Raw genomic sequence first — 19,379 nt, forward strand, 5'->3', positions numbered from 1 at the left:
TTTATACACTGTAACAGCAGAAATTTTCTCACAGGGGAGCAGGTATAATTCAGTGGTTGAACACCTGGCTTTGTATGTATGAGATCCTGGGTTCAATCCTCAGTACCTTTTGAAAATATATATATATATATTTTTTCTCATAGGTAGCAATTGTGGAAAAGATAATTTTGTTGAATTTCACTAAATGATAGATCCTTTGATTTTTTTTCTTTACCCTAATAAAATATTTTTGAATCAATTTTGATAACATGGGTTTAGGAGACATTGTTGAAGTTGAGAGGAACCTTCACATTTGTATTATATAATAAAAGAAAATATACTCTGAGTTATCTATGTTTGTAAGAATTTAGAAGTGTGAAGAATTTTTTATATTTTGGCTCCTAGGCCTAGACTGGTAAAGAAAAACAAGTTTTCTGAAGAACAATCTATTTATGTGACTTTGGGGAAATGACTTGAAAAAAATCTGTTTTCTTATCTGTAAATCACGTAATTGGTACACACCTTGTGTGGTTTGTGTAGCAATTCTATCTATAAGAGTCAGTTCTGAGTCCAGTGCCTGGTGAATAGTAAGAGCTCTGGCCACTGCTGCTGCAGCTATTGTTTTCTACAGCAGTGTTTCCTAAGGAGTCAAGATCACCAGGAAGCTTTGTATCAAACTATAAACACTCTCTTACCCTTGGAGCTTCTTATTAATCATGCACCCAAGCCCCCACTCCCGGGATTTAGAGAGCTTGATAGATTTAAGTGTGTGATATATTTTGATTGGGTGTGCACGTGTGGTCTCTTTATTATCCAAAATAATATTTTTTTTTTCCCTAAGATTTTTATTTATTTATTTAATTTCCCCTCCCTCCCCCGGTTGCCTGTTCTCGGTGTCTATTTGCTGCGTCTTGTTTCTTTTTCTTTTTTAAAGATTTATTAATTTATTTTTAATCCCCCCCCCCCCCCCGCCGGTTGTCTGTTCTCTGTGTCTGTTTGCTGTGTCTTGTTTCTTTGTCCGCTTCTGTTGTCCTCAGCGGCACGTGTGGGCGGGAAGTGTGGGCGGCACCATTCCTGGGCAGGCTGCACTTTCTTTCACGCTGGGCGGCTCTCCTTATGGGGCACAGTCCTTGCGCGTGGGGCTCCCCTACGCGGGGGACACCCCTGCGTGGCAGGGCACTCCTTGCGCGCATCAGCACTGCGCATGGGCCAGCTCCACACGGGTCAGGGGGGCCCGGGGTTTGAACCCCGGACCTCCCATGTGGTAGACGGACGTCCTAACCACTGGGCCAAGTCCGTTTCCTGTCCAAAATAATCTTGATTAGTTTAGAAGCAGTTTTAGAGTTGATTATAGAGTTCCACATTGAAATAGTTTATATGTTTGCCCCCAAACTCTTTTAATTTTGAAAAAATTAAGAACTTTCAGAAAAGTTGCAAGAATAGTACATTGAACACTCATATACCCTTTTCCTAGAGAAGCACAGTTAACATTTAGCCACATTTGATATCTCTCTGTAACGTATATATGCCCCCATCCTTTTTCGAACCATTTGAAAGTATGCTCAAACATCATCCTTCATTGCTTTAGCATACCTCTCCTAAGAACATAATCCCAATACTATTTATACAGTTGGTATATTTATATTATCTAACGTTGTAGTCTCATTTCGTTAGAATAATATTGTCTGAATAGTGTTTACAGCCTTTCCTCTTTATAGGTTTTTTGATTAATCATTTAGCTAAGGATTATACTCTGCATTTAGTTGTCAAATCTCATTAGTTTCTTAATCTAGAACAGTTCTCCTGTCCTTTTTTGTCTTTCCTGACACAGACATTGTCCTATGATACGAATTAGTCAAGTTAAAAATTTTTTGGCAGACTGCATAAGTAGACTATTAGAGGTGGTATAAAATAGAAAAGAATAGTATTTAAATGTGTACTTCCCATTATATGCCCAGAGCTTTCTCTTTCCTTTTCTAGTTTTTCCTTCTAAATGTAGTAAAATTGACATAGAGTAAAATGCATGGTATACTTTTTTTTAAAAAAAATTAATTTTATTGATAAATATTATTAAAACATACAGTTCATCCAAAGTGTACAATCAGTGGTATGTGGTATAAACACATAGTTGCACATTCATCACTTCAATCATTAATTTCATTTTCATTATCTCAATAATAATAAAAAACAGACAAATGAAAATTCTTCACTTCTCAATCTCTCTATGCTTCCCTTGCCATACATAGCTGCTATTTCTGGCTATTCTTGCACTGTTATTTATTTTTTTATTAGGCAGTTTTGTTGAGTTATATTCATATACCGTATGATCTATCCAAAGTGTTTAATCAGTGGCTTTTAGTATAATCACAATGTTTTGCATTCATCACCATGAAAAATTTTAGAACAATTTTATTACTCAAAAAAAAACACAAAAAACCAAAAACACAGCACCCCTTAGTAGTCCTTCCCTACAATCTGATTTCATCTTTATAAATTGATTTATATTTACATTTTATATAAATAGTATCATACAATATATGGTCCTCTGTGTCTGGTTTCTTCCACTTATCATAATGGTTTTTTTCCATGTGATATTAACATCTTGTACAAAATTAAACACTTGCATCTCACAGGACTTTGTCAAAAGAGTGAAAAGGCACCTAAGTCAATGGGAGAAAATATATGGAAGTCACATATCCAATAAGGGTTTAATATCTAGGATATATAAAGAGATGTTACAACCCAACCCAAAAAAGACAAATGAGCCAATTAAAAAATGGGCAAAAGACTTGAATAGACATTTGTCCAAAGAAGAAATACAAGTGACAAAAAAAAAACACATGAAGAAATGCTCAAAGTCACTAATGATTAGGGAAGTGCATATCAAAACTGCAGTGAGATATCATTTCCTATCATTCACCTATCAGAATGACCACTATTAGAGAACTACAAGTGTTGGAGAGGATGTGGAGAGATAGGAACACTCTTTCACTGTTGGTAGGAATGCAGAATGGAACAGCCACTGTGGAGGACTGTTTGACAGTTGCTAAAGAAGTTGAATATAGACTTGCCAAGTGACCCTGCAATACCATTGCTGGGTATATACCCAGAAGAACTGAGAGCAGAGACACGAACAGACATCTGCACACCAATGTTCATAGTGACCTTATTCACAATTGCCAAAAGTTAGAAACAACCCAGGCGTCCATCAACAGATGAATGGATAAACAAACTGGTCTGTTTACATGATGGAATATTATGCAGCTAAAAGAAGAAATGAAGTCATAAAACATATGACAACATGAATGAACCTGGAGGACATTATGTTGAGTGAAGCAAGCCAGGCACTAAAGGATAAATACTGTATGATTGCATTACTATGAACCAAATACATTGTACAACATATTGTATGATTTTAAAAAAATGTATAGGTATCCAGTACATTTTATTGAGAAATGTGTGCTTTTATTCAACTATGTTTTCTTTTTGATTTTTAACTGTTTATATTTTCAGTTATTAAATGTACAAAATATAATTTTTTGAAAAAGGAAAAAAATCTTGTAGTATTAACATAATTGTTCAGTTTCAAAGGCAGTCTTATATATGCAGTTTTACCCATATTCATACTTCACATGCAGCTTTTCTCTCTCTCTATTTCCATGTTACATTTTTTAGCTTTCCAGTTAGCAGCATACATGACCTTAGACTTTCCCTTTCAACGACTTTCATACCCACACAAGTACTACTAGTTACAGACATTATGTTGTGCTTTCACCTTTTCTACGCAGCCTCTTTACCAATTCTGCACAAGTTAACCCTCAGCTTTCCATTCTCTAACCTCATTCTATTTTCTGGTGACCCATATTTAAATTATTAACTTGATGAGATTACACAATATATTTAGTTTATAGTGGCACAGTCATACAGTATTTATTCTTTTGTATCTGGCTTTATTCCTCTCCCCCTTTTCTTTTCTTTTTTTTTTTTTTTAAAGAGGCACCACAGTTTAGTGGTTGAGAAAGAGACTCTGAATCTCATTTCTGCCATTTACTAACTCCGTGGCCTAGGGCAAATTACTTAATTTTGTGCATCAATTTTGTAATCATGAAATGGAGTACTTAACTTGAAAGATTATTGTGAGGGTTGAATGTGTTAATGTCTATAAAATTAGTTTATATAAAGTCTTTTATATTGTAAGCACTCAATAAATGTTATTTTCCTAATAATTTATATTTCTTGCAAATAGGAATATTTAAAACTAGCTTTACGCATATTTCTAATAGTATTCTTCCATTTTATTTTATTTTTTTCAAAGAAGTGTATTTGAAACTGTTCTGTTGCCCAAACCGCCCTCCTCCCCTCCTACTCCTGCACAAAAATCCCTTTACTCAACTAATATTCTTGCTCATCGTAGGTTCTCTGCATTTATTTGCTTAATGAATGCAGGATGCATCGCTCAAGTCTATGATTTGAAGTATTTTTCAGTTCAGTCTTGACCTAAGGAAACATGGTCATTCATTGTTTAATAAATACCTGTTAAGTGGCAGGCAATGTGCTTTGCTATGGGAGAATGGTGGTTAGCTTAGTGTGGGCAGTCTGTCTGGGAAATCTTGGTTGTACACATAGTAACAGATGAGTGCATGTCCTGTGGGGAACTATGGGGCCCATGTTAGGAATGTCCAGCCAAGCTTAGAAGAGTATCCAGGGAATACTTTGTGGAGAAAGTGACATAATCCTGGCAGAGGGAATAGAAGTTGAGAGGCCTGGAAGTGCAAGTGCATGGTGCCAAGAACAGAAAGAATTCCACTTTATTCACGTTGCGCATGTATGGAAGAGATGAGGTCAGAGAGGGAACAGTCATCCCAGCCACAAAGGACCTTAGAAGGGGATGATCATATAGTACAAACTCTGAGCCTTTTGAGGGTGAAAGAGAACACTGTTATTAATTATACCAGGATAAAAGGTAAATTGGGACTGTCCCAGGAGAACAGGAATGGGCCACACTACTTCTAAGGCATTTAAAGGAGTTTGGGTTTTATCCTAAGGGTACATGGTTGTTGCAACCTTGTGGCCATCTAGAGGCAGGGTTATAAAGTTCAGGGTTAAGAAAAGGTTGTGAAAAGACAGTTAAGTATCTGCCCTTGTGGTTGAATGGGCTTTGTAGAATGTCTCGACTTGGAATCACTGCTTTTGCAACTAGACTGAGGAAGAAAAACTTGGACATGAAATTTTAAAATGTTTGTTGGAATTCGTATGTTTTCATCATGTATATCTTGTATAGATAACATGTCTTTTCATACAAAAGGGAAAAGGGACTTAAGATTATACTACTGCTTGGACATATATGTTAGATCAGAATTTATCCCAAATCATTGGACTCTTAGTGGCTTCCACCCAAAATATTTAACAGGGAACTGACTTGGGTCTATTTAACACTGCTGAAAGTTGCTACCACTTATATAATGCTTAGTATGTCTGGTACATGTTCTAGGAACATTTATTTCTTAAAACAACCCTAGTACTATTATTATTCCCATTTTATGGATGAGAAAACTGAGGCACTGAGTACTTTTTATCTTGCCAGGGTCACCAAGCCAGCAAATAATGGAGCTGGGTTTGAACCCAAGTATTCTGCCTTCAGAGTCAATGCATAACCAGTAGGCTATATAGTCCTCAAATGTGAGTGGTGGTATAAGTAGCTTCATACATAGTGGGAAACTTGGGGAGGGTTTTTTTGTTTGTTTTTTGTTTTTTAATTAGATTTAGGTAAATGTTTTCACAAATGATTTTTATGTTTTACAGCCTCCAAAAGTATGTTCGGGAACAGATTCTATTAGCAGTAGCAGTAATTGTAAAACGAGGATCATTAGATAAATCAATTGACTGCAAAAGCATTTTCCATGAAGTCAGCCAGTTGATAAGTAGTGGCAATCCCACTGTGGTAAGTATGTTAACTATCTGTGTTTATAAATTTTAAAAGAAGATTATTTTGCTTTATACAAATGGTGTTATAGCAATGTTAATGGATATCTACAGAAAAAAAAGGGAGGACTCTTATAAATCAAGCAATTTTCATTTGCTCAGGTTTTCCTCTAGTCCTTTCTTGTATGTGTACATAATATAGATATAGGGTAGGGTTTTTTGCTTTTTGTTTGATTCTGTAAATGCTTTTCAATGTTGCCAGAGTTCATAAGAATCATTTTAATGGTAGTAAATTATAAGTTAATATGCCATATTATTCTTAACCTATTCCCTTCTATTGAACATTTTGCTCTTTTTTAATAAACTTTTGACAGCTACTGATAATTATAGCAACATGTGGATGAAATAAAATACTTGATATAACAAAGATCATTAAGTGTTTGCTATCCCTCTAGGTCAAGGTACACCATGTCTTCCAGGTGCTACTGTAGACTGAAAACTTTTGAGAACCATTGTTCTCAACTGAATTACCGTGGGGAGTATGACTTTTCTGCTCCTAGTCTTCAGTCCACTTTTTAGAGAAATAAGGATCATGCCCAGAAAGTGGCTGTTTGGTTGTAATCACTCTGTCAGGCAAGAGGCCTTCCTTGCATCTTCCTGTCTGCAGCCAGCAGTACCCTTACCTCACTGCTTTAGTCATCTTCTCTCTTCTGTGCCTGAGACCCCCCCCCCAGGATCCAGACGAAAGGAATGCATGAGCACGCTTGTCAGTATTTTGGAATTTATATAAACCCCAAGTATTTTTTGTTGTTCCTTTTGAATTCATCAGTGGTCATGTATATATTTTTTTTCTCTTATCACTTTTATTAAGGAATACTTTACTTATAATTTACCACATTGATTTAAATGTACACTTTGATAAGTTGTGACAGTTATATATACTAGTAAAACCACCACCACAACCAAGGAACAGAACATTTCTATCTATATCTTGGTTTTTGATCATATAGATATTAAATTGATGCCACTTTTTTGTGGCAAATTTCTTCGAGAGCCGTGCTGTCGAGGAGAATTGTCTGTATTGATGAAAGTGTTCTTCCAGTTCTGCCTGCTCCTTCCACTTCCTAGCTACTGGCCACATGTGGTTTTTAAGCACTTGAAATATGGCTAGTATGATTGAGGAGCTAAATTTTTAATTTGTAAAATTTTATTTAATCTTAGTTAAAATTTAAATAGGCACACGTAACTAGTAGCAACTGTTTAGAACAGTGTCATTCTAGAGACTTTGATAATCTGAAGGTTTAATTTTATGCTCCTTTCACTTAATATTATGAAATTTAACTGTTAATATAAAGTTAACACTTGAAAATTAGCATGTTTGAATCATTATGTTTTCTGCGTTATTGTGATTTTATTTTGTGTAGCAAGAAGATCCCTTGAAAATAATCTCCTAATAAGGTTCCATTTAAAATTTTGGAGGTGAGAATTATTGGGAAGCTACTTTTTACTTAATCTCTGCATTCTTCAAGTTCTCTCTATTGGTAGAGTTTCCATTTCTGATGAAAACTTTGTCCTTGATGTGCTGGTGCTCCAGTGATGTCTACATTAATTGTTTAATGATAACATTGTTTGCATGGATTTTTCTTGGCATTTGTTTCCTAACTGGTAGCCACTGGGCATAGACCAGTGGTCACATTCATTGATGGCCAATGGGGAAAACATGGTGGATATAACTAGCCAAAAGTGGCAGGAAAAATATTTGGAAATAAGGCTGGTGGTACTTGGAGATAATATCCTAGCCCTGCTTCTCTGAGTCAAGTTGTTCCCTATATTTTAGATTTTGCTTAAGGATATCCTGTTTCATTTTGATAATCTGAAATAAAGTAGTCCAGTTCATTGTGATTGACCGGAACTGTATCAGTGGCTTTGGAATCAATATACTTATGACTAATGCTTTTTCCTTATTAGTTTGGTGGTCATTCCAACTGGGATTTTGATATTAAGGTAGAGTTTCTGTAGCCTCTCCTTCATCCTCCACAGCTTATTGGCACCAGGATGTTGCAGTGAAGGGATCAAGAGTTCTCTTGCTTGTATTAGGAATGAGCACATATGTAGGAATTGTGTTCTCTTGTTCCTTTCCCCTTCAGTAACTTGACCCGGGACAAAAAGTAGTCCCACTCTAACCTGGTAATTGGATTTTTTTTGAGCCACTCAAATAACTGATACTCTGAGAATGATTGGAACAGATGTAGCTGTTCAGTCAGAGGAGATTTTGCTCCTTTCACATTGAGTACACTTTTGAGAATAGTGGTTAAATTTAATATCCTCATGGAATTTTCCAAAACATAACCTTCTTTTTTTTAAGTTGAAATTCTAGCAGGGCTAATAACTTCTATAGTAGTAGGATGTCAGTAATGGGAAGTAGAATTTAATTTCAAGATTGCAAGATGAAATTTATTTGTTTATAGGTTAAATTTTTTATGATGACCACATTGAAATCTTTAAACCATAAACTATTTAATAGATACATTTTTACAACAAGTTCAATTCACACTGTCTGGCCATCCATGTTTGTCCTTGTCCAGCAGCTTGAAACAAGCTCACTCGCCAGGTCTAAAAAAAATGAGGGTACCGGCCAGTAAAACATTTTAATATATCTCCCTCTCTCTTTATCTTCTTCTCAGACTGTTAAGAATTTGTGGGAGTGATTCAAGAATTTACTTAAGATTTTCTTAGTCTCAGAGAAATGAATAACAGTGGAAGAGAGGTTTAACCTTCGGTAAGAAAGTAGAATGATAAAGTAATCAGAACACCAATATAATGTTGACTAGAAACTTACATTATAAAGTGATTTTAAGAGAAAAATCTCTAAAATAAGAGACAATTAGAGACAATTAACTATGGTTTCCTATAGATGAAAGAAAGGATTGATCTCACGAACTTTAAGTTAGGTGACTAAGTTTTCCCTCCTAGAAAATTTAGTAGATCTTCTAGAATGATGCTTGCATCAACCTTCCTTGTCCAGAAACTGTATGTAGTCTGGCTTTCCCTCTTCTCTTTTCAAGGTATTGATTTTTGGTAGTCCATCTATTTGTATGCTTTTGGTATGCATGCTTGTATAGGTTTAGGGGCAGTATAGCATAATAGAATACTGATTATCCATGCCCAGTCATTTACTGTCTAACTACTTTGAACAAATTATTTAACTTCTCTAGGCCTTAATACACTAATTTGTAAAATAAGTGTGATAATATCCATTTCAGGGGCTGCTTTTGGAATGAAAGAACATTTTAAGTGCATGTAGTAAGCATTCAGCAAGAGTTTGTCTTATCTCTCTTGTGTTCTCTTCATCCCTATCAAATAATATTTTAAATATTGAAAGTCAAACCTACAGAATTGAGTGGGAGAGAGTGTAAACTACAATATGAACTATAATCCATACTTAGTGGCAATGTTCCACATGTGTTCATCAGCTTCAGTGAATGTACCACACTAATGAAAGAAGTTGTTAATGTGAAAAAGGGTGGGAGGTGTGGGGAGGGAGGCATATGGGAACCCCTTATATTTTTTTTGAACATTTTGTGTAATCTAAGTATTTTTTAAAAAAATAAAAAATACATTTTAAAAAAGAAAGAAAAATTTATGCTATTCATGAGCGAAAACTAATTGTATATTTTAAAAATAATTATCATATTAGCTATTCTTTGAGTGCTTTAAGAAGTTTTGACAGATAGTGTTAGGGATAAATTATGTTTAACTCGTAAAGTATTTTCCTAAGGAAATTACATTTTTTAGCCATAATAAAATTTTCCATGTATCATGGCGTATTCTTAGCATATTTAAGATTGTATAGCTATTAAATAATATATTATTTCATATCTATCTCTTTGGATAGTCTCTTTTCCTTCCATGGTTGTGAAAGACCACTTCATCTCAGTTTGTACCATTGTTACACTCTCAGTACTGGTTTGAGAGGGGTATGGAAACTTTTCTTAATTTAAGCCAACATTTAAGATGAATATTTTATTCATGTTTGTCTTATTTCCTTTGAAAAGAGTAGGTAGGCAGAAGTTAAATCTCTTATAAAGCTCTTTAACTTAGCATTTAAGCCTCCTTTCTTCCCCTTTGCGATGCTAGAGAGAAGTGGGTAAGAAATTCACTTGTCTGCAGCAGTGCTGCTTCTGGATGTGATGGTCAAGTTAATCTCTCTTATCACAAGTCTCATTGATGTTTGCTTAGAAGAGCAGCTGAAAGTCTGCTTTATGTATGGCAACCTTTCATAAAGTTTATTCTTGGTAATAAAGCTCCTGGGGTAAGAGCCAGGCTATTATAAGAGACAATCCTCTCTCTGAACAAGGGTATTTTATTTTGTCAGCTGGAGTTTGTGTTTGAGTATTTTGTGCTTGTGACAGTAAGCTGGTGAGTAAGGCAAGCTATATCTGAAGGGTTTTTTTTTTCACTAGTGTGAAATTAATAGCTTTTACTAGGTTCAAGAATACTGCTCTTAAACTTTCAATGTGGAGATGAGTTATTTAATTTGTAAGCTAGTGAATTAACTTGTGCATTTTCACTACTTCAATGAAAGAAGACCTATTAGACTCTTTCGTAGCCTGGAACATTGCATTGTCTTCTAGTTGTTTTGCCTATTTAAATTTTCTCTTTGAAATCATAAACAGCTAAAGTAGAGGTAAAACATTATGTATTTCTTTTCCATTTCCATTGTGTTAACACAATGTGGGCATAGAAGTAAATGTTAATTCATTAATCCAAAAATCATTTCCTGAGCATGTACTATATTGCTTTACTGATGCTTTCATTATGGCTCTGTTTTTAAGAGATAACTTTTTTGGTCATTTTAATTTGGTAGAATATAGATATCAAGAACTAGACTGAAAAAAGACCCTTAGCCAACATAGTTGGTGCTGGTTATTTTTTATGGTAATGATAAAAGTATGGTTGCTGCTTTACCTTATCACAACCTGCTGTATTTTTATAATATTTTATGTGCATTATCTAATTTGAGCCTTAGGACAATCATTTGAGTTAGGCAGGCCAGAGAGGAGTAAGCCCCTTTCACAGATGAGAAAAAGGAGGCCAAATTAAAGTGATTTACCCCCAGTTACTTGAAGTGGTAAAGCTTGGACTGTTAAAACCTAGATTTTCTGACTCCTTGATTTAAGAAGTAAAATTCAAGTATCTTGACTCCTAAAAGAGGCCTGCAGAGATTTTATATTTTATTTATTTTAGATGTAAATGTTACTTGGTTTCTAACTTGTTGCAAATGAAAATGATCAATTTAGGACTACCTGTTAACTATTTGTGATAGTTAAATTGGCCAGCCATGAATGATGAACTCCAATAATTAAGAAAAACTTATGAAGGAGGCAAAATCAAAAGTATTGGGATTTGGTGTCCCTTTGTTAAAGGGTGCAAAACTCTATATGCTTTAGCAGTTTCCAGTTAGTCACTTTATTAAAATACCATATAGTAATTGCTTCAGAAATGACTCTTTTAGAAAAATTTACATGAAGTTTTAATTAAAATGTTTGCTTGCTGCTTTTGGAAAATTAACATATATTAACAATTCTTTCCGATCTTGACTAAATGAAACATTGCCATTTAACACCTTATAAGTCTTTAAGATTTGTAGTAAAGCTTTTTTTTTTTTTTTTTAAAGGAGGTACGGGGATTAAACCCAGGCCCTCGTACATGGGAAGCAGGCACTCAACCACTGAGCTACACCTGCTCCCCGTAGTAATGGTATTTTATACTGCTCAGATCTCTGTTAACTTTGGTATGACAATCTCATGGTATATTGCTTACTTAATCAGTTAGTCAAGTTTGGAATGATTTCATTGAAAATCACTGCTCTTAAATTATTTACAGCAGTGCTTTTCTCTGACCCTCTTAAGTATCAGAGCCACTGTCTCTAATACATATATAGTATCTAGCCCTGGCTGTGACAAAGAGCAGAGAGAAGGAGTACTTTAAGGTACTATTCAGTAAGAGGGCTCTTGAGAGGTGTACAAGTTGAAGGACTGTTGAGACCTCAAAGTGTGAAGCAAGCAGATAGGAAGCTCCAACAAGAGTAGGAAAGACAAAAGCTTGTGATCTCTTGTAGGCAGATTTGATGCTTTTTTTTTTTTTTTTTTTTCCCTCTCCTTCCCCTTTCTTTTCTTACTCTGTCCTGGGAAGGAGCTGTCCTCTTTTCTCCCAGAGGACTTCAATTTTGGCTTGCTTCTGTAGCTTTTTCTCCATTACATATGATATATCTACTTCATTTTAAGGGGAGTTAATTGCTAATTAAATACCAAAATAAGTAAACATATTTGAAAATGAGTCTTATTACTTTGTTCAATTACTCTATGAATAGGGAGAAATACTTTAGTGATATGTACAGGAGTGTCTTAATTGCTGTCTCATATATAATCAATGCTTAATTAACATTATCTTGAATTTCTATTAATTGGGAACCATTCCATAGTAGTATAGTTAAGGTTTCATGATGCTAATTTCAGATCCTTACAGGGCTTCTGAATCAAGGAGAGGTGATACTATTTGCTATCTTTTATTTATTTATTTTTGTGTGTTTTTGTTTATTATCTTTTAATGATGAAAATATCTTAATGAATTCTAAGTATTTGAAAGCTGGTCATTTTAGGTAGGGTTAAAGCCAGAATACCTGATTTCAAGTAATACTTGTAATCTTTTTTCTTTCTTCATATGATTTATTTATTTATCCCCCTCTCCCCCCCGTCCCCCCTCCTTCCCAGTGTCTGCTCCCTGTGTCCATTCGCTGTGTCCGCTTGTACTCTCATCTGGCGGCACTGGGAATCTGTGTCTCTTTTTGTTGCATCATCTTGTGTCAGCTCTCCGTGTGTGTGGCACCACTCCTGGGTGAGCTGCGGTTTTGCACAGGGTGGCTCTCCTTGCACCGAGGCTACTTCTTGCATTGGGGCACCCTTACGTGGGGGCATCCCTCCGTGGGCTGGCACTCCTTGCACGCAGCAGCACTGCATGTGGGCCAGCTCACCACATGAGCCAGGAGGCCCTGGGTATCGAACTCTTGGACTCCTCTATGGTAGGAGGACGCTCATCTGTTGAGCCACATCCACTTCCCTTTATGTATTTCTTAGTGCTTAAGTGGTAAATTTGAAAAGAACATACTTGTTTTTAAAGATTTCTCTTTTTATTTCCCAAGTATAAAGTGGAAGATCAGAATATAAAACAATATATATGGTTTGATAGCAATTGTGTATTAATGTATACCTATGCATTAAAAATTTGGGAAACTATAAACAGATGCTACAATATCGATCCTACGATGGTGGGACTGTAAGCAGTTTTATTTACTTTGTTCTTTTATATACTTTCTAGTTCTAAGGCAAAGATGTGTTATTTTTGTGGAGAAAAAAGTTATTTAAAAACAAAACATCTTTATATTAAGGGAGCTAAGTCTGTATAGTATGCATTTTAATGTTCTTAATTCTCTTAAGAATGTGCTTCCTTTTATGGGTAAATTTGTACTTCATTTAGTTAACAGTTTGCTGTTTTGGAGGGATATCTTTATAGCTACAATTTAAAGCAACTATTTCCATAAATTCCATGATACCAACTATTCCATGTTTGATGACTTTTGTAGTTAAAGGAGACCTTTACTTTTAAAAATCCTTCCTTTCTCAACAATGATTCCTTTTTCTGAGCAGTAGTAACCTCAGAAAGACTCTCACCTTTCATTGCCCAGCCCCTTTCCTTCAGTCATGTCTTCATACATATACATACATGTATGTAATTTTAGGAAAAGTTTATTTCACATAAATTGAAGCTTTGTTGTGAGCACATGCTTTTTAATCATTAATTAGAGCTGTGTTACTGACATTTTGAATATGGTCATAGTGAAAAATATACTATTTTTTGGTGTGTGTTATTTGGCACTAGATACCAATTGTGACAAGTTGTAAATTGTAGAAATTTATTATAGATACTTTATTTGTAAGAGTGATAGTAGTTTGTGTTTAATGCGTTATTTCTGGGTTTCATTTAGCTTTCATGTTTTCATGTAAATTGTTTACAAATTCTGTTTTCAGTAGATTAACTATCTCACCAAAGATGCTGAAATTAATTTCACTTTTTAATAAGACAGATTTGCTCAAACATTTAGGTATCTGTTTATAATATTCTATTCACTGAAGTCTTATTCAGAGAAGATAGTTGAAAAACAAATGCAAAAACTTACAGAAAGTTATGGAATTGTAAAATTGTTTTAAGCGTTAAGATTTTGAAACTGAGCAGGATCTTGAAAATTATTTTGTTCAATCCTTATGAGTTAGTTTTTTTCCTTTAATTTCATTAATCTGAATTTAGTACCTATGCTTTTCACCAAAGCCTAGCTATATTTTAAAACTTTTCATAGTTTGATCACTATGTATCTATGAAATTTATCTATGAAGTTTTGATTGCTGGAACTTTTGTATTAATAGCCATTGTGGAAGAAAGCTATTTTTAAACTACATTTTTGTTAACCGAAAAAAATGAAGGTGTTTTACTTGGTGAGTTTCTAAGATCCCTTTAAAGTATAAAATGAATTAAGTATGTGATACACTGTTTTTTATACAAAAGACTTTAGTGTCTGGTTGTTCTGACCAGTTTTCTCACTCTCCATGTGCCTGGGACCATGCAAAGGCACAGCTAACCCAGCACACTTTTCTTGGAGATTTGGAGAGGACGGAGCATTTTTAAATTAAAACAAATATATATTTTGAAGTAAAATTGCAAAAGTGTTTTTTCCCAACCCTTAGGCCAAACAAAGTTATATTCAGAGTGGTTTTCTTTTTTTTTAATCATTGTAGTATTTTTATCATTGTATAGTTTTGGGCTGTATACCCCAGACTCCCAGGGAATTTGCATTTGCCCTCCTTGTTGGGGCTTTCTGTGTGGAAGAGTATGAGAAACTGCTTTAATGTATGTGGCAGTGTGCCATCTATACATTTTAGTTATACCATCATGCTTATTTTAGATGTGATTAAGAGACAAGTAGGAATTTAATGTATATTTTTTTACAGTTTTTCAAAGAAAATTTCAAACACAAAAATAGTATATTTACCCATGTAATCATCATTCAGCTTCAACAACTATCAACTGATGCCTGTCTTTAGGAATTTAATTTTATGTATATTTGCTAAGATTTGCCAAGATAAGCATCTGTAAGGTCAAGGTACTGACATCAGAAGCATTTCTGAACAAAGATGTTGCAGTTGCTGGGTGGATATGACTGTGTTCAGCTGTTGTGTAAGCTTGCATAAATAGTATCATCCTGACTTTAATCTTTCGGTTGTTCAGAGGTAGTGTGCATATTTCTGTTTAACCCCTGGAATCATGCCAGAATAATTTGTATCCTTCTCTCCATCCTTGGCACCTTGACTCTAAATAGTCTATGAATGAAATCAATGAGTTGAAATTAGGAGCCTCTTGGGATAGAGCCACTGAAAAAGAAAATCTTCATCTTTAATTTAAAAATCTATTAGGTACAACCTGCTTGATATTTTGGAGCCTGTAAAACTTGTCTCACTTTTCATCTGTTTGGGAATGCATTTTTACAGACATCAGAGTCAGATGGACCTGGGTTCAGATGTCAGCTGATCTTGGGCAAATTTAGCCTTTCTGGGTCTTGGGTTTTTTTCAGATATAAAATAGGGATAGGGATTTTTATGTGAACTAAGTCAAGTAATACATTCAACGCTGATTGTTTTAAAATACCACTTGAACTCCACAGTTAAGTTAGGAATGTGTCCTGAGTTTAGGTCTTAGATCAATTTGTTTAACTGCGAGGTTGAAGAAGTACTGTTAACACTTACCAGGCAATTTAAAAAGGGAAGCTAATCTTTATTTTGTCCTATCCTATCAAATTTTCTGACTGATATTTAAAAGATCTAAAGATATAAGGGAAGATTTAAAGATAGAGGTTTATTGTATTGAAACAAAGTATTGTATAAAGAATGCCTCACAGTTATTTTTTATCAAATAATTACAGCAAACTCTAGCCTGTTCCATTCTAACTGCACTATTGAGTGAATTCTCAAGTTCAAGTAAAACTAGCAACATTGGACTGAGTATGGAATTCCATGGTAACTGCAAAAGAATTTTTCAGGTATTGGCATTTTTGTTTTTGTATTTTAATTATGGAATTACTCACTTTTTACCCAGTCTCCTCCCAGTGGGGCAAGAACATTTATTTTATCTAGTTGAATGAGAGTCTGTACTTGAGGATTTGTGTTGTGATTTCATAGGATATAGTAAAATGATAGGCTTGGAGAACATACCTGACAATTTAAAATTACTTGTTTAACTCTAGTCTGTGGACAAAATAAAAAGGAAATATACTGTAAAGACCCTTTTTTAAGGCTTATTGATTTTAAATATAACTCTTTCAATTGGTGGGACTCTGCTGGCCTTAAAAATAGGTCTGGCAGAATGCCAGAGAAAAGCCATGTATTTTAAATGTTATTTTGCAGATGGTGTGGGCTCTTTGTCTCCCATGTATTGTTTGGCTCAGGAGTAAAGTTATGTGAAGGCATTGGTTTAAATCCGGGGGCTCTGAAATACAGCAACTGACTCCTCCAGCTTTGTAGTGGTTGTCAGAGACGTGCTCTCTGTGGTAGCAGCATTTATGTTACAGTAAATGTGTTCTGATCGGCATTACTTTGAAAGCATACTAAGATGTAAATTACGAGCACGCTTGAAAATGGAAAACAGTCTTAAGGAAAATATTTTTTCCATTGGAAATTTTAAGGTTTTTTGTTTGTTTGTTTGTTTTATGATCCTAAAAGGAAATTTGTTTTGAAGAAGTTTTGATACAAAAATATTTGTGATTTATTTATTATAGGAAGAAGACCTTCGCCAAATCTTCATGCTAACTGTTGAAGTTCTGCAGGAATTCAGCAGGCGGGAAAACTTAAATGCTCAAATGTCTTCGGTATTTCAGCGTTATCTTGCACTAGCTAATCAGGTCTTGAGCTGGAACTTTCTTCCTCCAAATTATATCCTTTTAACAACTGAATAGTGTATTTGTGACCATATTCATTATTAGTGCTCAAAAGAATTCATCTGCTGTTTTCGAAAAGTGTTATTAAAAAGAACATGAGTGGCTTATTACAAATGGAATTTATTTTTTAAAATTTTACCACAATACAGTGGACTACATAGAAGATATAAAATTTCATATACTACTTCGTAGAAGAGTATTAAATAGAAGGATAATAGCTATTGCTGGCTAAGGAGCCGTAGTATATCTTGGGAAGGAAAAGGAAAAAAGGTGCAAAGAACATTTTTATTAAGAAACGGAATAATTTCCTCCTTCTTACCATGTAATTCCTAGCTTTGCTTGATTGACTTTCCTTTAGGCTTGTTTGGTATGCTTTAATGAATAATTTGATCACTATGGATGGTAATATTGTTCCAATGTAGATAATAAGATAGTAATATGTTTATTATTCCAAGACCTTTGTAATGTAACAAGAGGAAAATCTTACTTTTTTTGGAAATATATTTAGTAATTCAAAAGTTCAAATGATTTATTATGTAGAGACATATATCTGCTTTTTATCAGTTACATCAGTAGAAAAATTTCTACTTTAGAAATTTTTTGCTATTTTAGAGCAATTTTATTGATAGATTAAAAGCAATAACATGTAGGGACTACCCATTTGTAGCATAGTGGAGTCAGTCAGTCCTAGGTTAAAGTCTCAGCTGACCTTAGGCAAATTACTTAACCTTTCTCAGTTTTAGCTTTTCCAAGTGTAAAATGGGGATAAGGATTGTTGTGTGTTTAAATGACTAAAATACTCAGGTCTTAGCTACTATTTATTGAGCTCTTAATAACCACCTTGACTGAAGGACACATATAGCTATTTGTGTTATGCTTTTCATTCTTGGTCTAATACCCTTCTGTGTAGTGTAGGAAATTCAGTTTAACCTGTTCCAGAACTTTCATCAGTTCTTTTTTCTGGGGTTGGGGGGGGAGGTGGGGGGACATTGATGGACTATTTAAGAGAAAAAGGAAGATGATAAGCAGACAGGAAATAGCTTTTAGCCATATTGGAGATTTAGGGTGAAACTCATCTTTATTCCAAGAGCCAACTACATTCATCCACATAGATTAGCTAATTATTTTTGGCTGGTAAAGTGGTGGAATTTAAGGGGTCAAAGCGTGGTGAGGTATAACATTCTTTTTTCTTTTATTTTCAAGCTAATACTTTCACATGGTAGAAAATTAAGTGTAAAAGGCTGTGTAAGGAAAAGTGAGTCTGACTCCTCAAACCCTGAGTTGCCCCATTTTCTTTCCAATAGTCATGGTGAGCTGCCACAATGTGGGGAGAAGCTTACACTTTTTTCCTTTTATCTCTATACCCTTATCATATTCAGTCTGTTAATTCTTGTTGGTTGTTAGGAGGCATGTAGTTTCTTAGGTTTGCTCACCTTCAAATATTGCAATATTATTTTTGTTCCAGTTTTTGTTAGTAAGAAAAAGATGTTGAGAAACTTTGAGACAGATTTTAAAAAGTGTCAGACCATATGGAGCTATCAAAACATTAATTATATGTAGGGAAAATCAGCAAAAGTTACACTGTATATATTGTAGACAATTTAAAGTATCTGTTTAGGGGAAAATGTCCTTGGCTGAAGAGTGAATATTTCTTAGAGGGAAATAGTCTGTGAGAGTTTGGAAACAAAGTTTGTTTAAAGATACACAATGCCCATTAAATATTTTATAAAGTATTTAAATAAAACTTTGGAAAACCTGTCATCTTAAAATGATAAGTACTGCTACAGTATTGCCAAAAGAGATAAATCCTTATTTAAAGAAAATCCATCTTTTGATCTTGCTTTCAGGTTTGAGGGTGACCCACTCTATTACTGATTCATGAGGTCTCATGTGACCTCACACGCTAGGCATTTGTAGAGTAGTCATTTGTTGGCTAACTAAACTACAGTTAAGTATTCCTCCCTTTAAGTGGATTAGCTTTAAGTATAGGAGAAAGAACATTGCAGTGGGATTAAACTAGGCTACTTTGGAAAATAAGTTTCAAGAAACCCATTTCTAATATAAAATTCTATCTTGAAGATGGTTTAATGATCAAATTTAACTTTGTTAAAATATATTAAGTTGATGTCTTTTTTTTTTTAAATTGTTTGTCTTTTAGGGTAGATTTTACAAGTAGACCTTATGAAATGTGTTTGTGTATTTGTATAAAATATATTTGATTACGTAGAATAGTATGTTAAATGAGGCTGTATTAAATTATCATTACCAAACATTTCTTTTGTAAGTTATCTTGATATAATTTCAAATATGCATAAATATTGCAAGAGTAGTTCAAAGAACACCCCTTTGCAGTTTACAGTTGTTAGCATTTTGTCTCATTTTTTATTCTTTTACTCTATCATCTATCTATCTGATTGTGTTTGTATGTGTATGTATA

The 19,379-nt window shown here is 34.3% G+C and overlaps 1 protein-coding gene across 4 annotated transcripts in view; it reads left to right on the plus strand.

The window, feature by feature from the left end:
* Window positions 1-19,379, plus strand: part of XPO4 (exportin 4) — a 112,158-nt gene that overhangs the window by 35,995 nt on the left and 56,784 nt on the right. For all 4 annotated transcript variants that reach the window (XM_004467531.4, XM_023591450.3, XM_071208187.1 and 1 more), the window contains 3 exons: window positions 5,782-5,920; window positions 15,932-16,048; window positions 16,784-16,937. In XM_004467531.4, the coding sequence (XP_004467588.2) occupies window positions 5,782-5,920; window positions 15,932-16,048; window positions 16,784-16,937 (410 nt within the window). The remainder of the gene's footprint in view (window positions 1-5,781; window positions 5,921-15,931; window positions 16,049-16,783; window positions 16,938-19,379) is intronic.

Source organism: Dasypus novemcinctus, chromosome 15 (genome assembly GCF_030445035.2).
Source record: "Dasypus novemcinctus isolate mDasNov1 chromosome 15, mDasNov1.1.hap2, whole genome shotgun sequence".
Classification (NCBI taxonomy): Eukaryota; Metazoa; Chordata; class Mammalia; order Cingulata; family Dasypodidae; genus Dasypus; species Dasypus novemcinctus.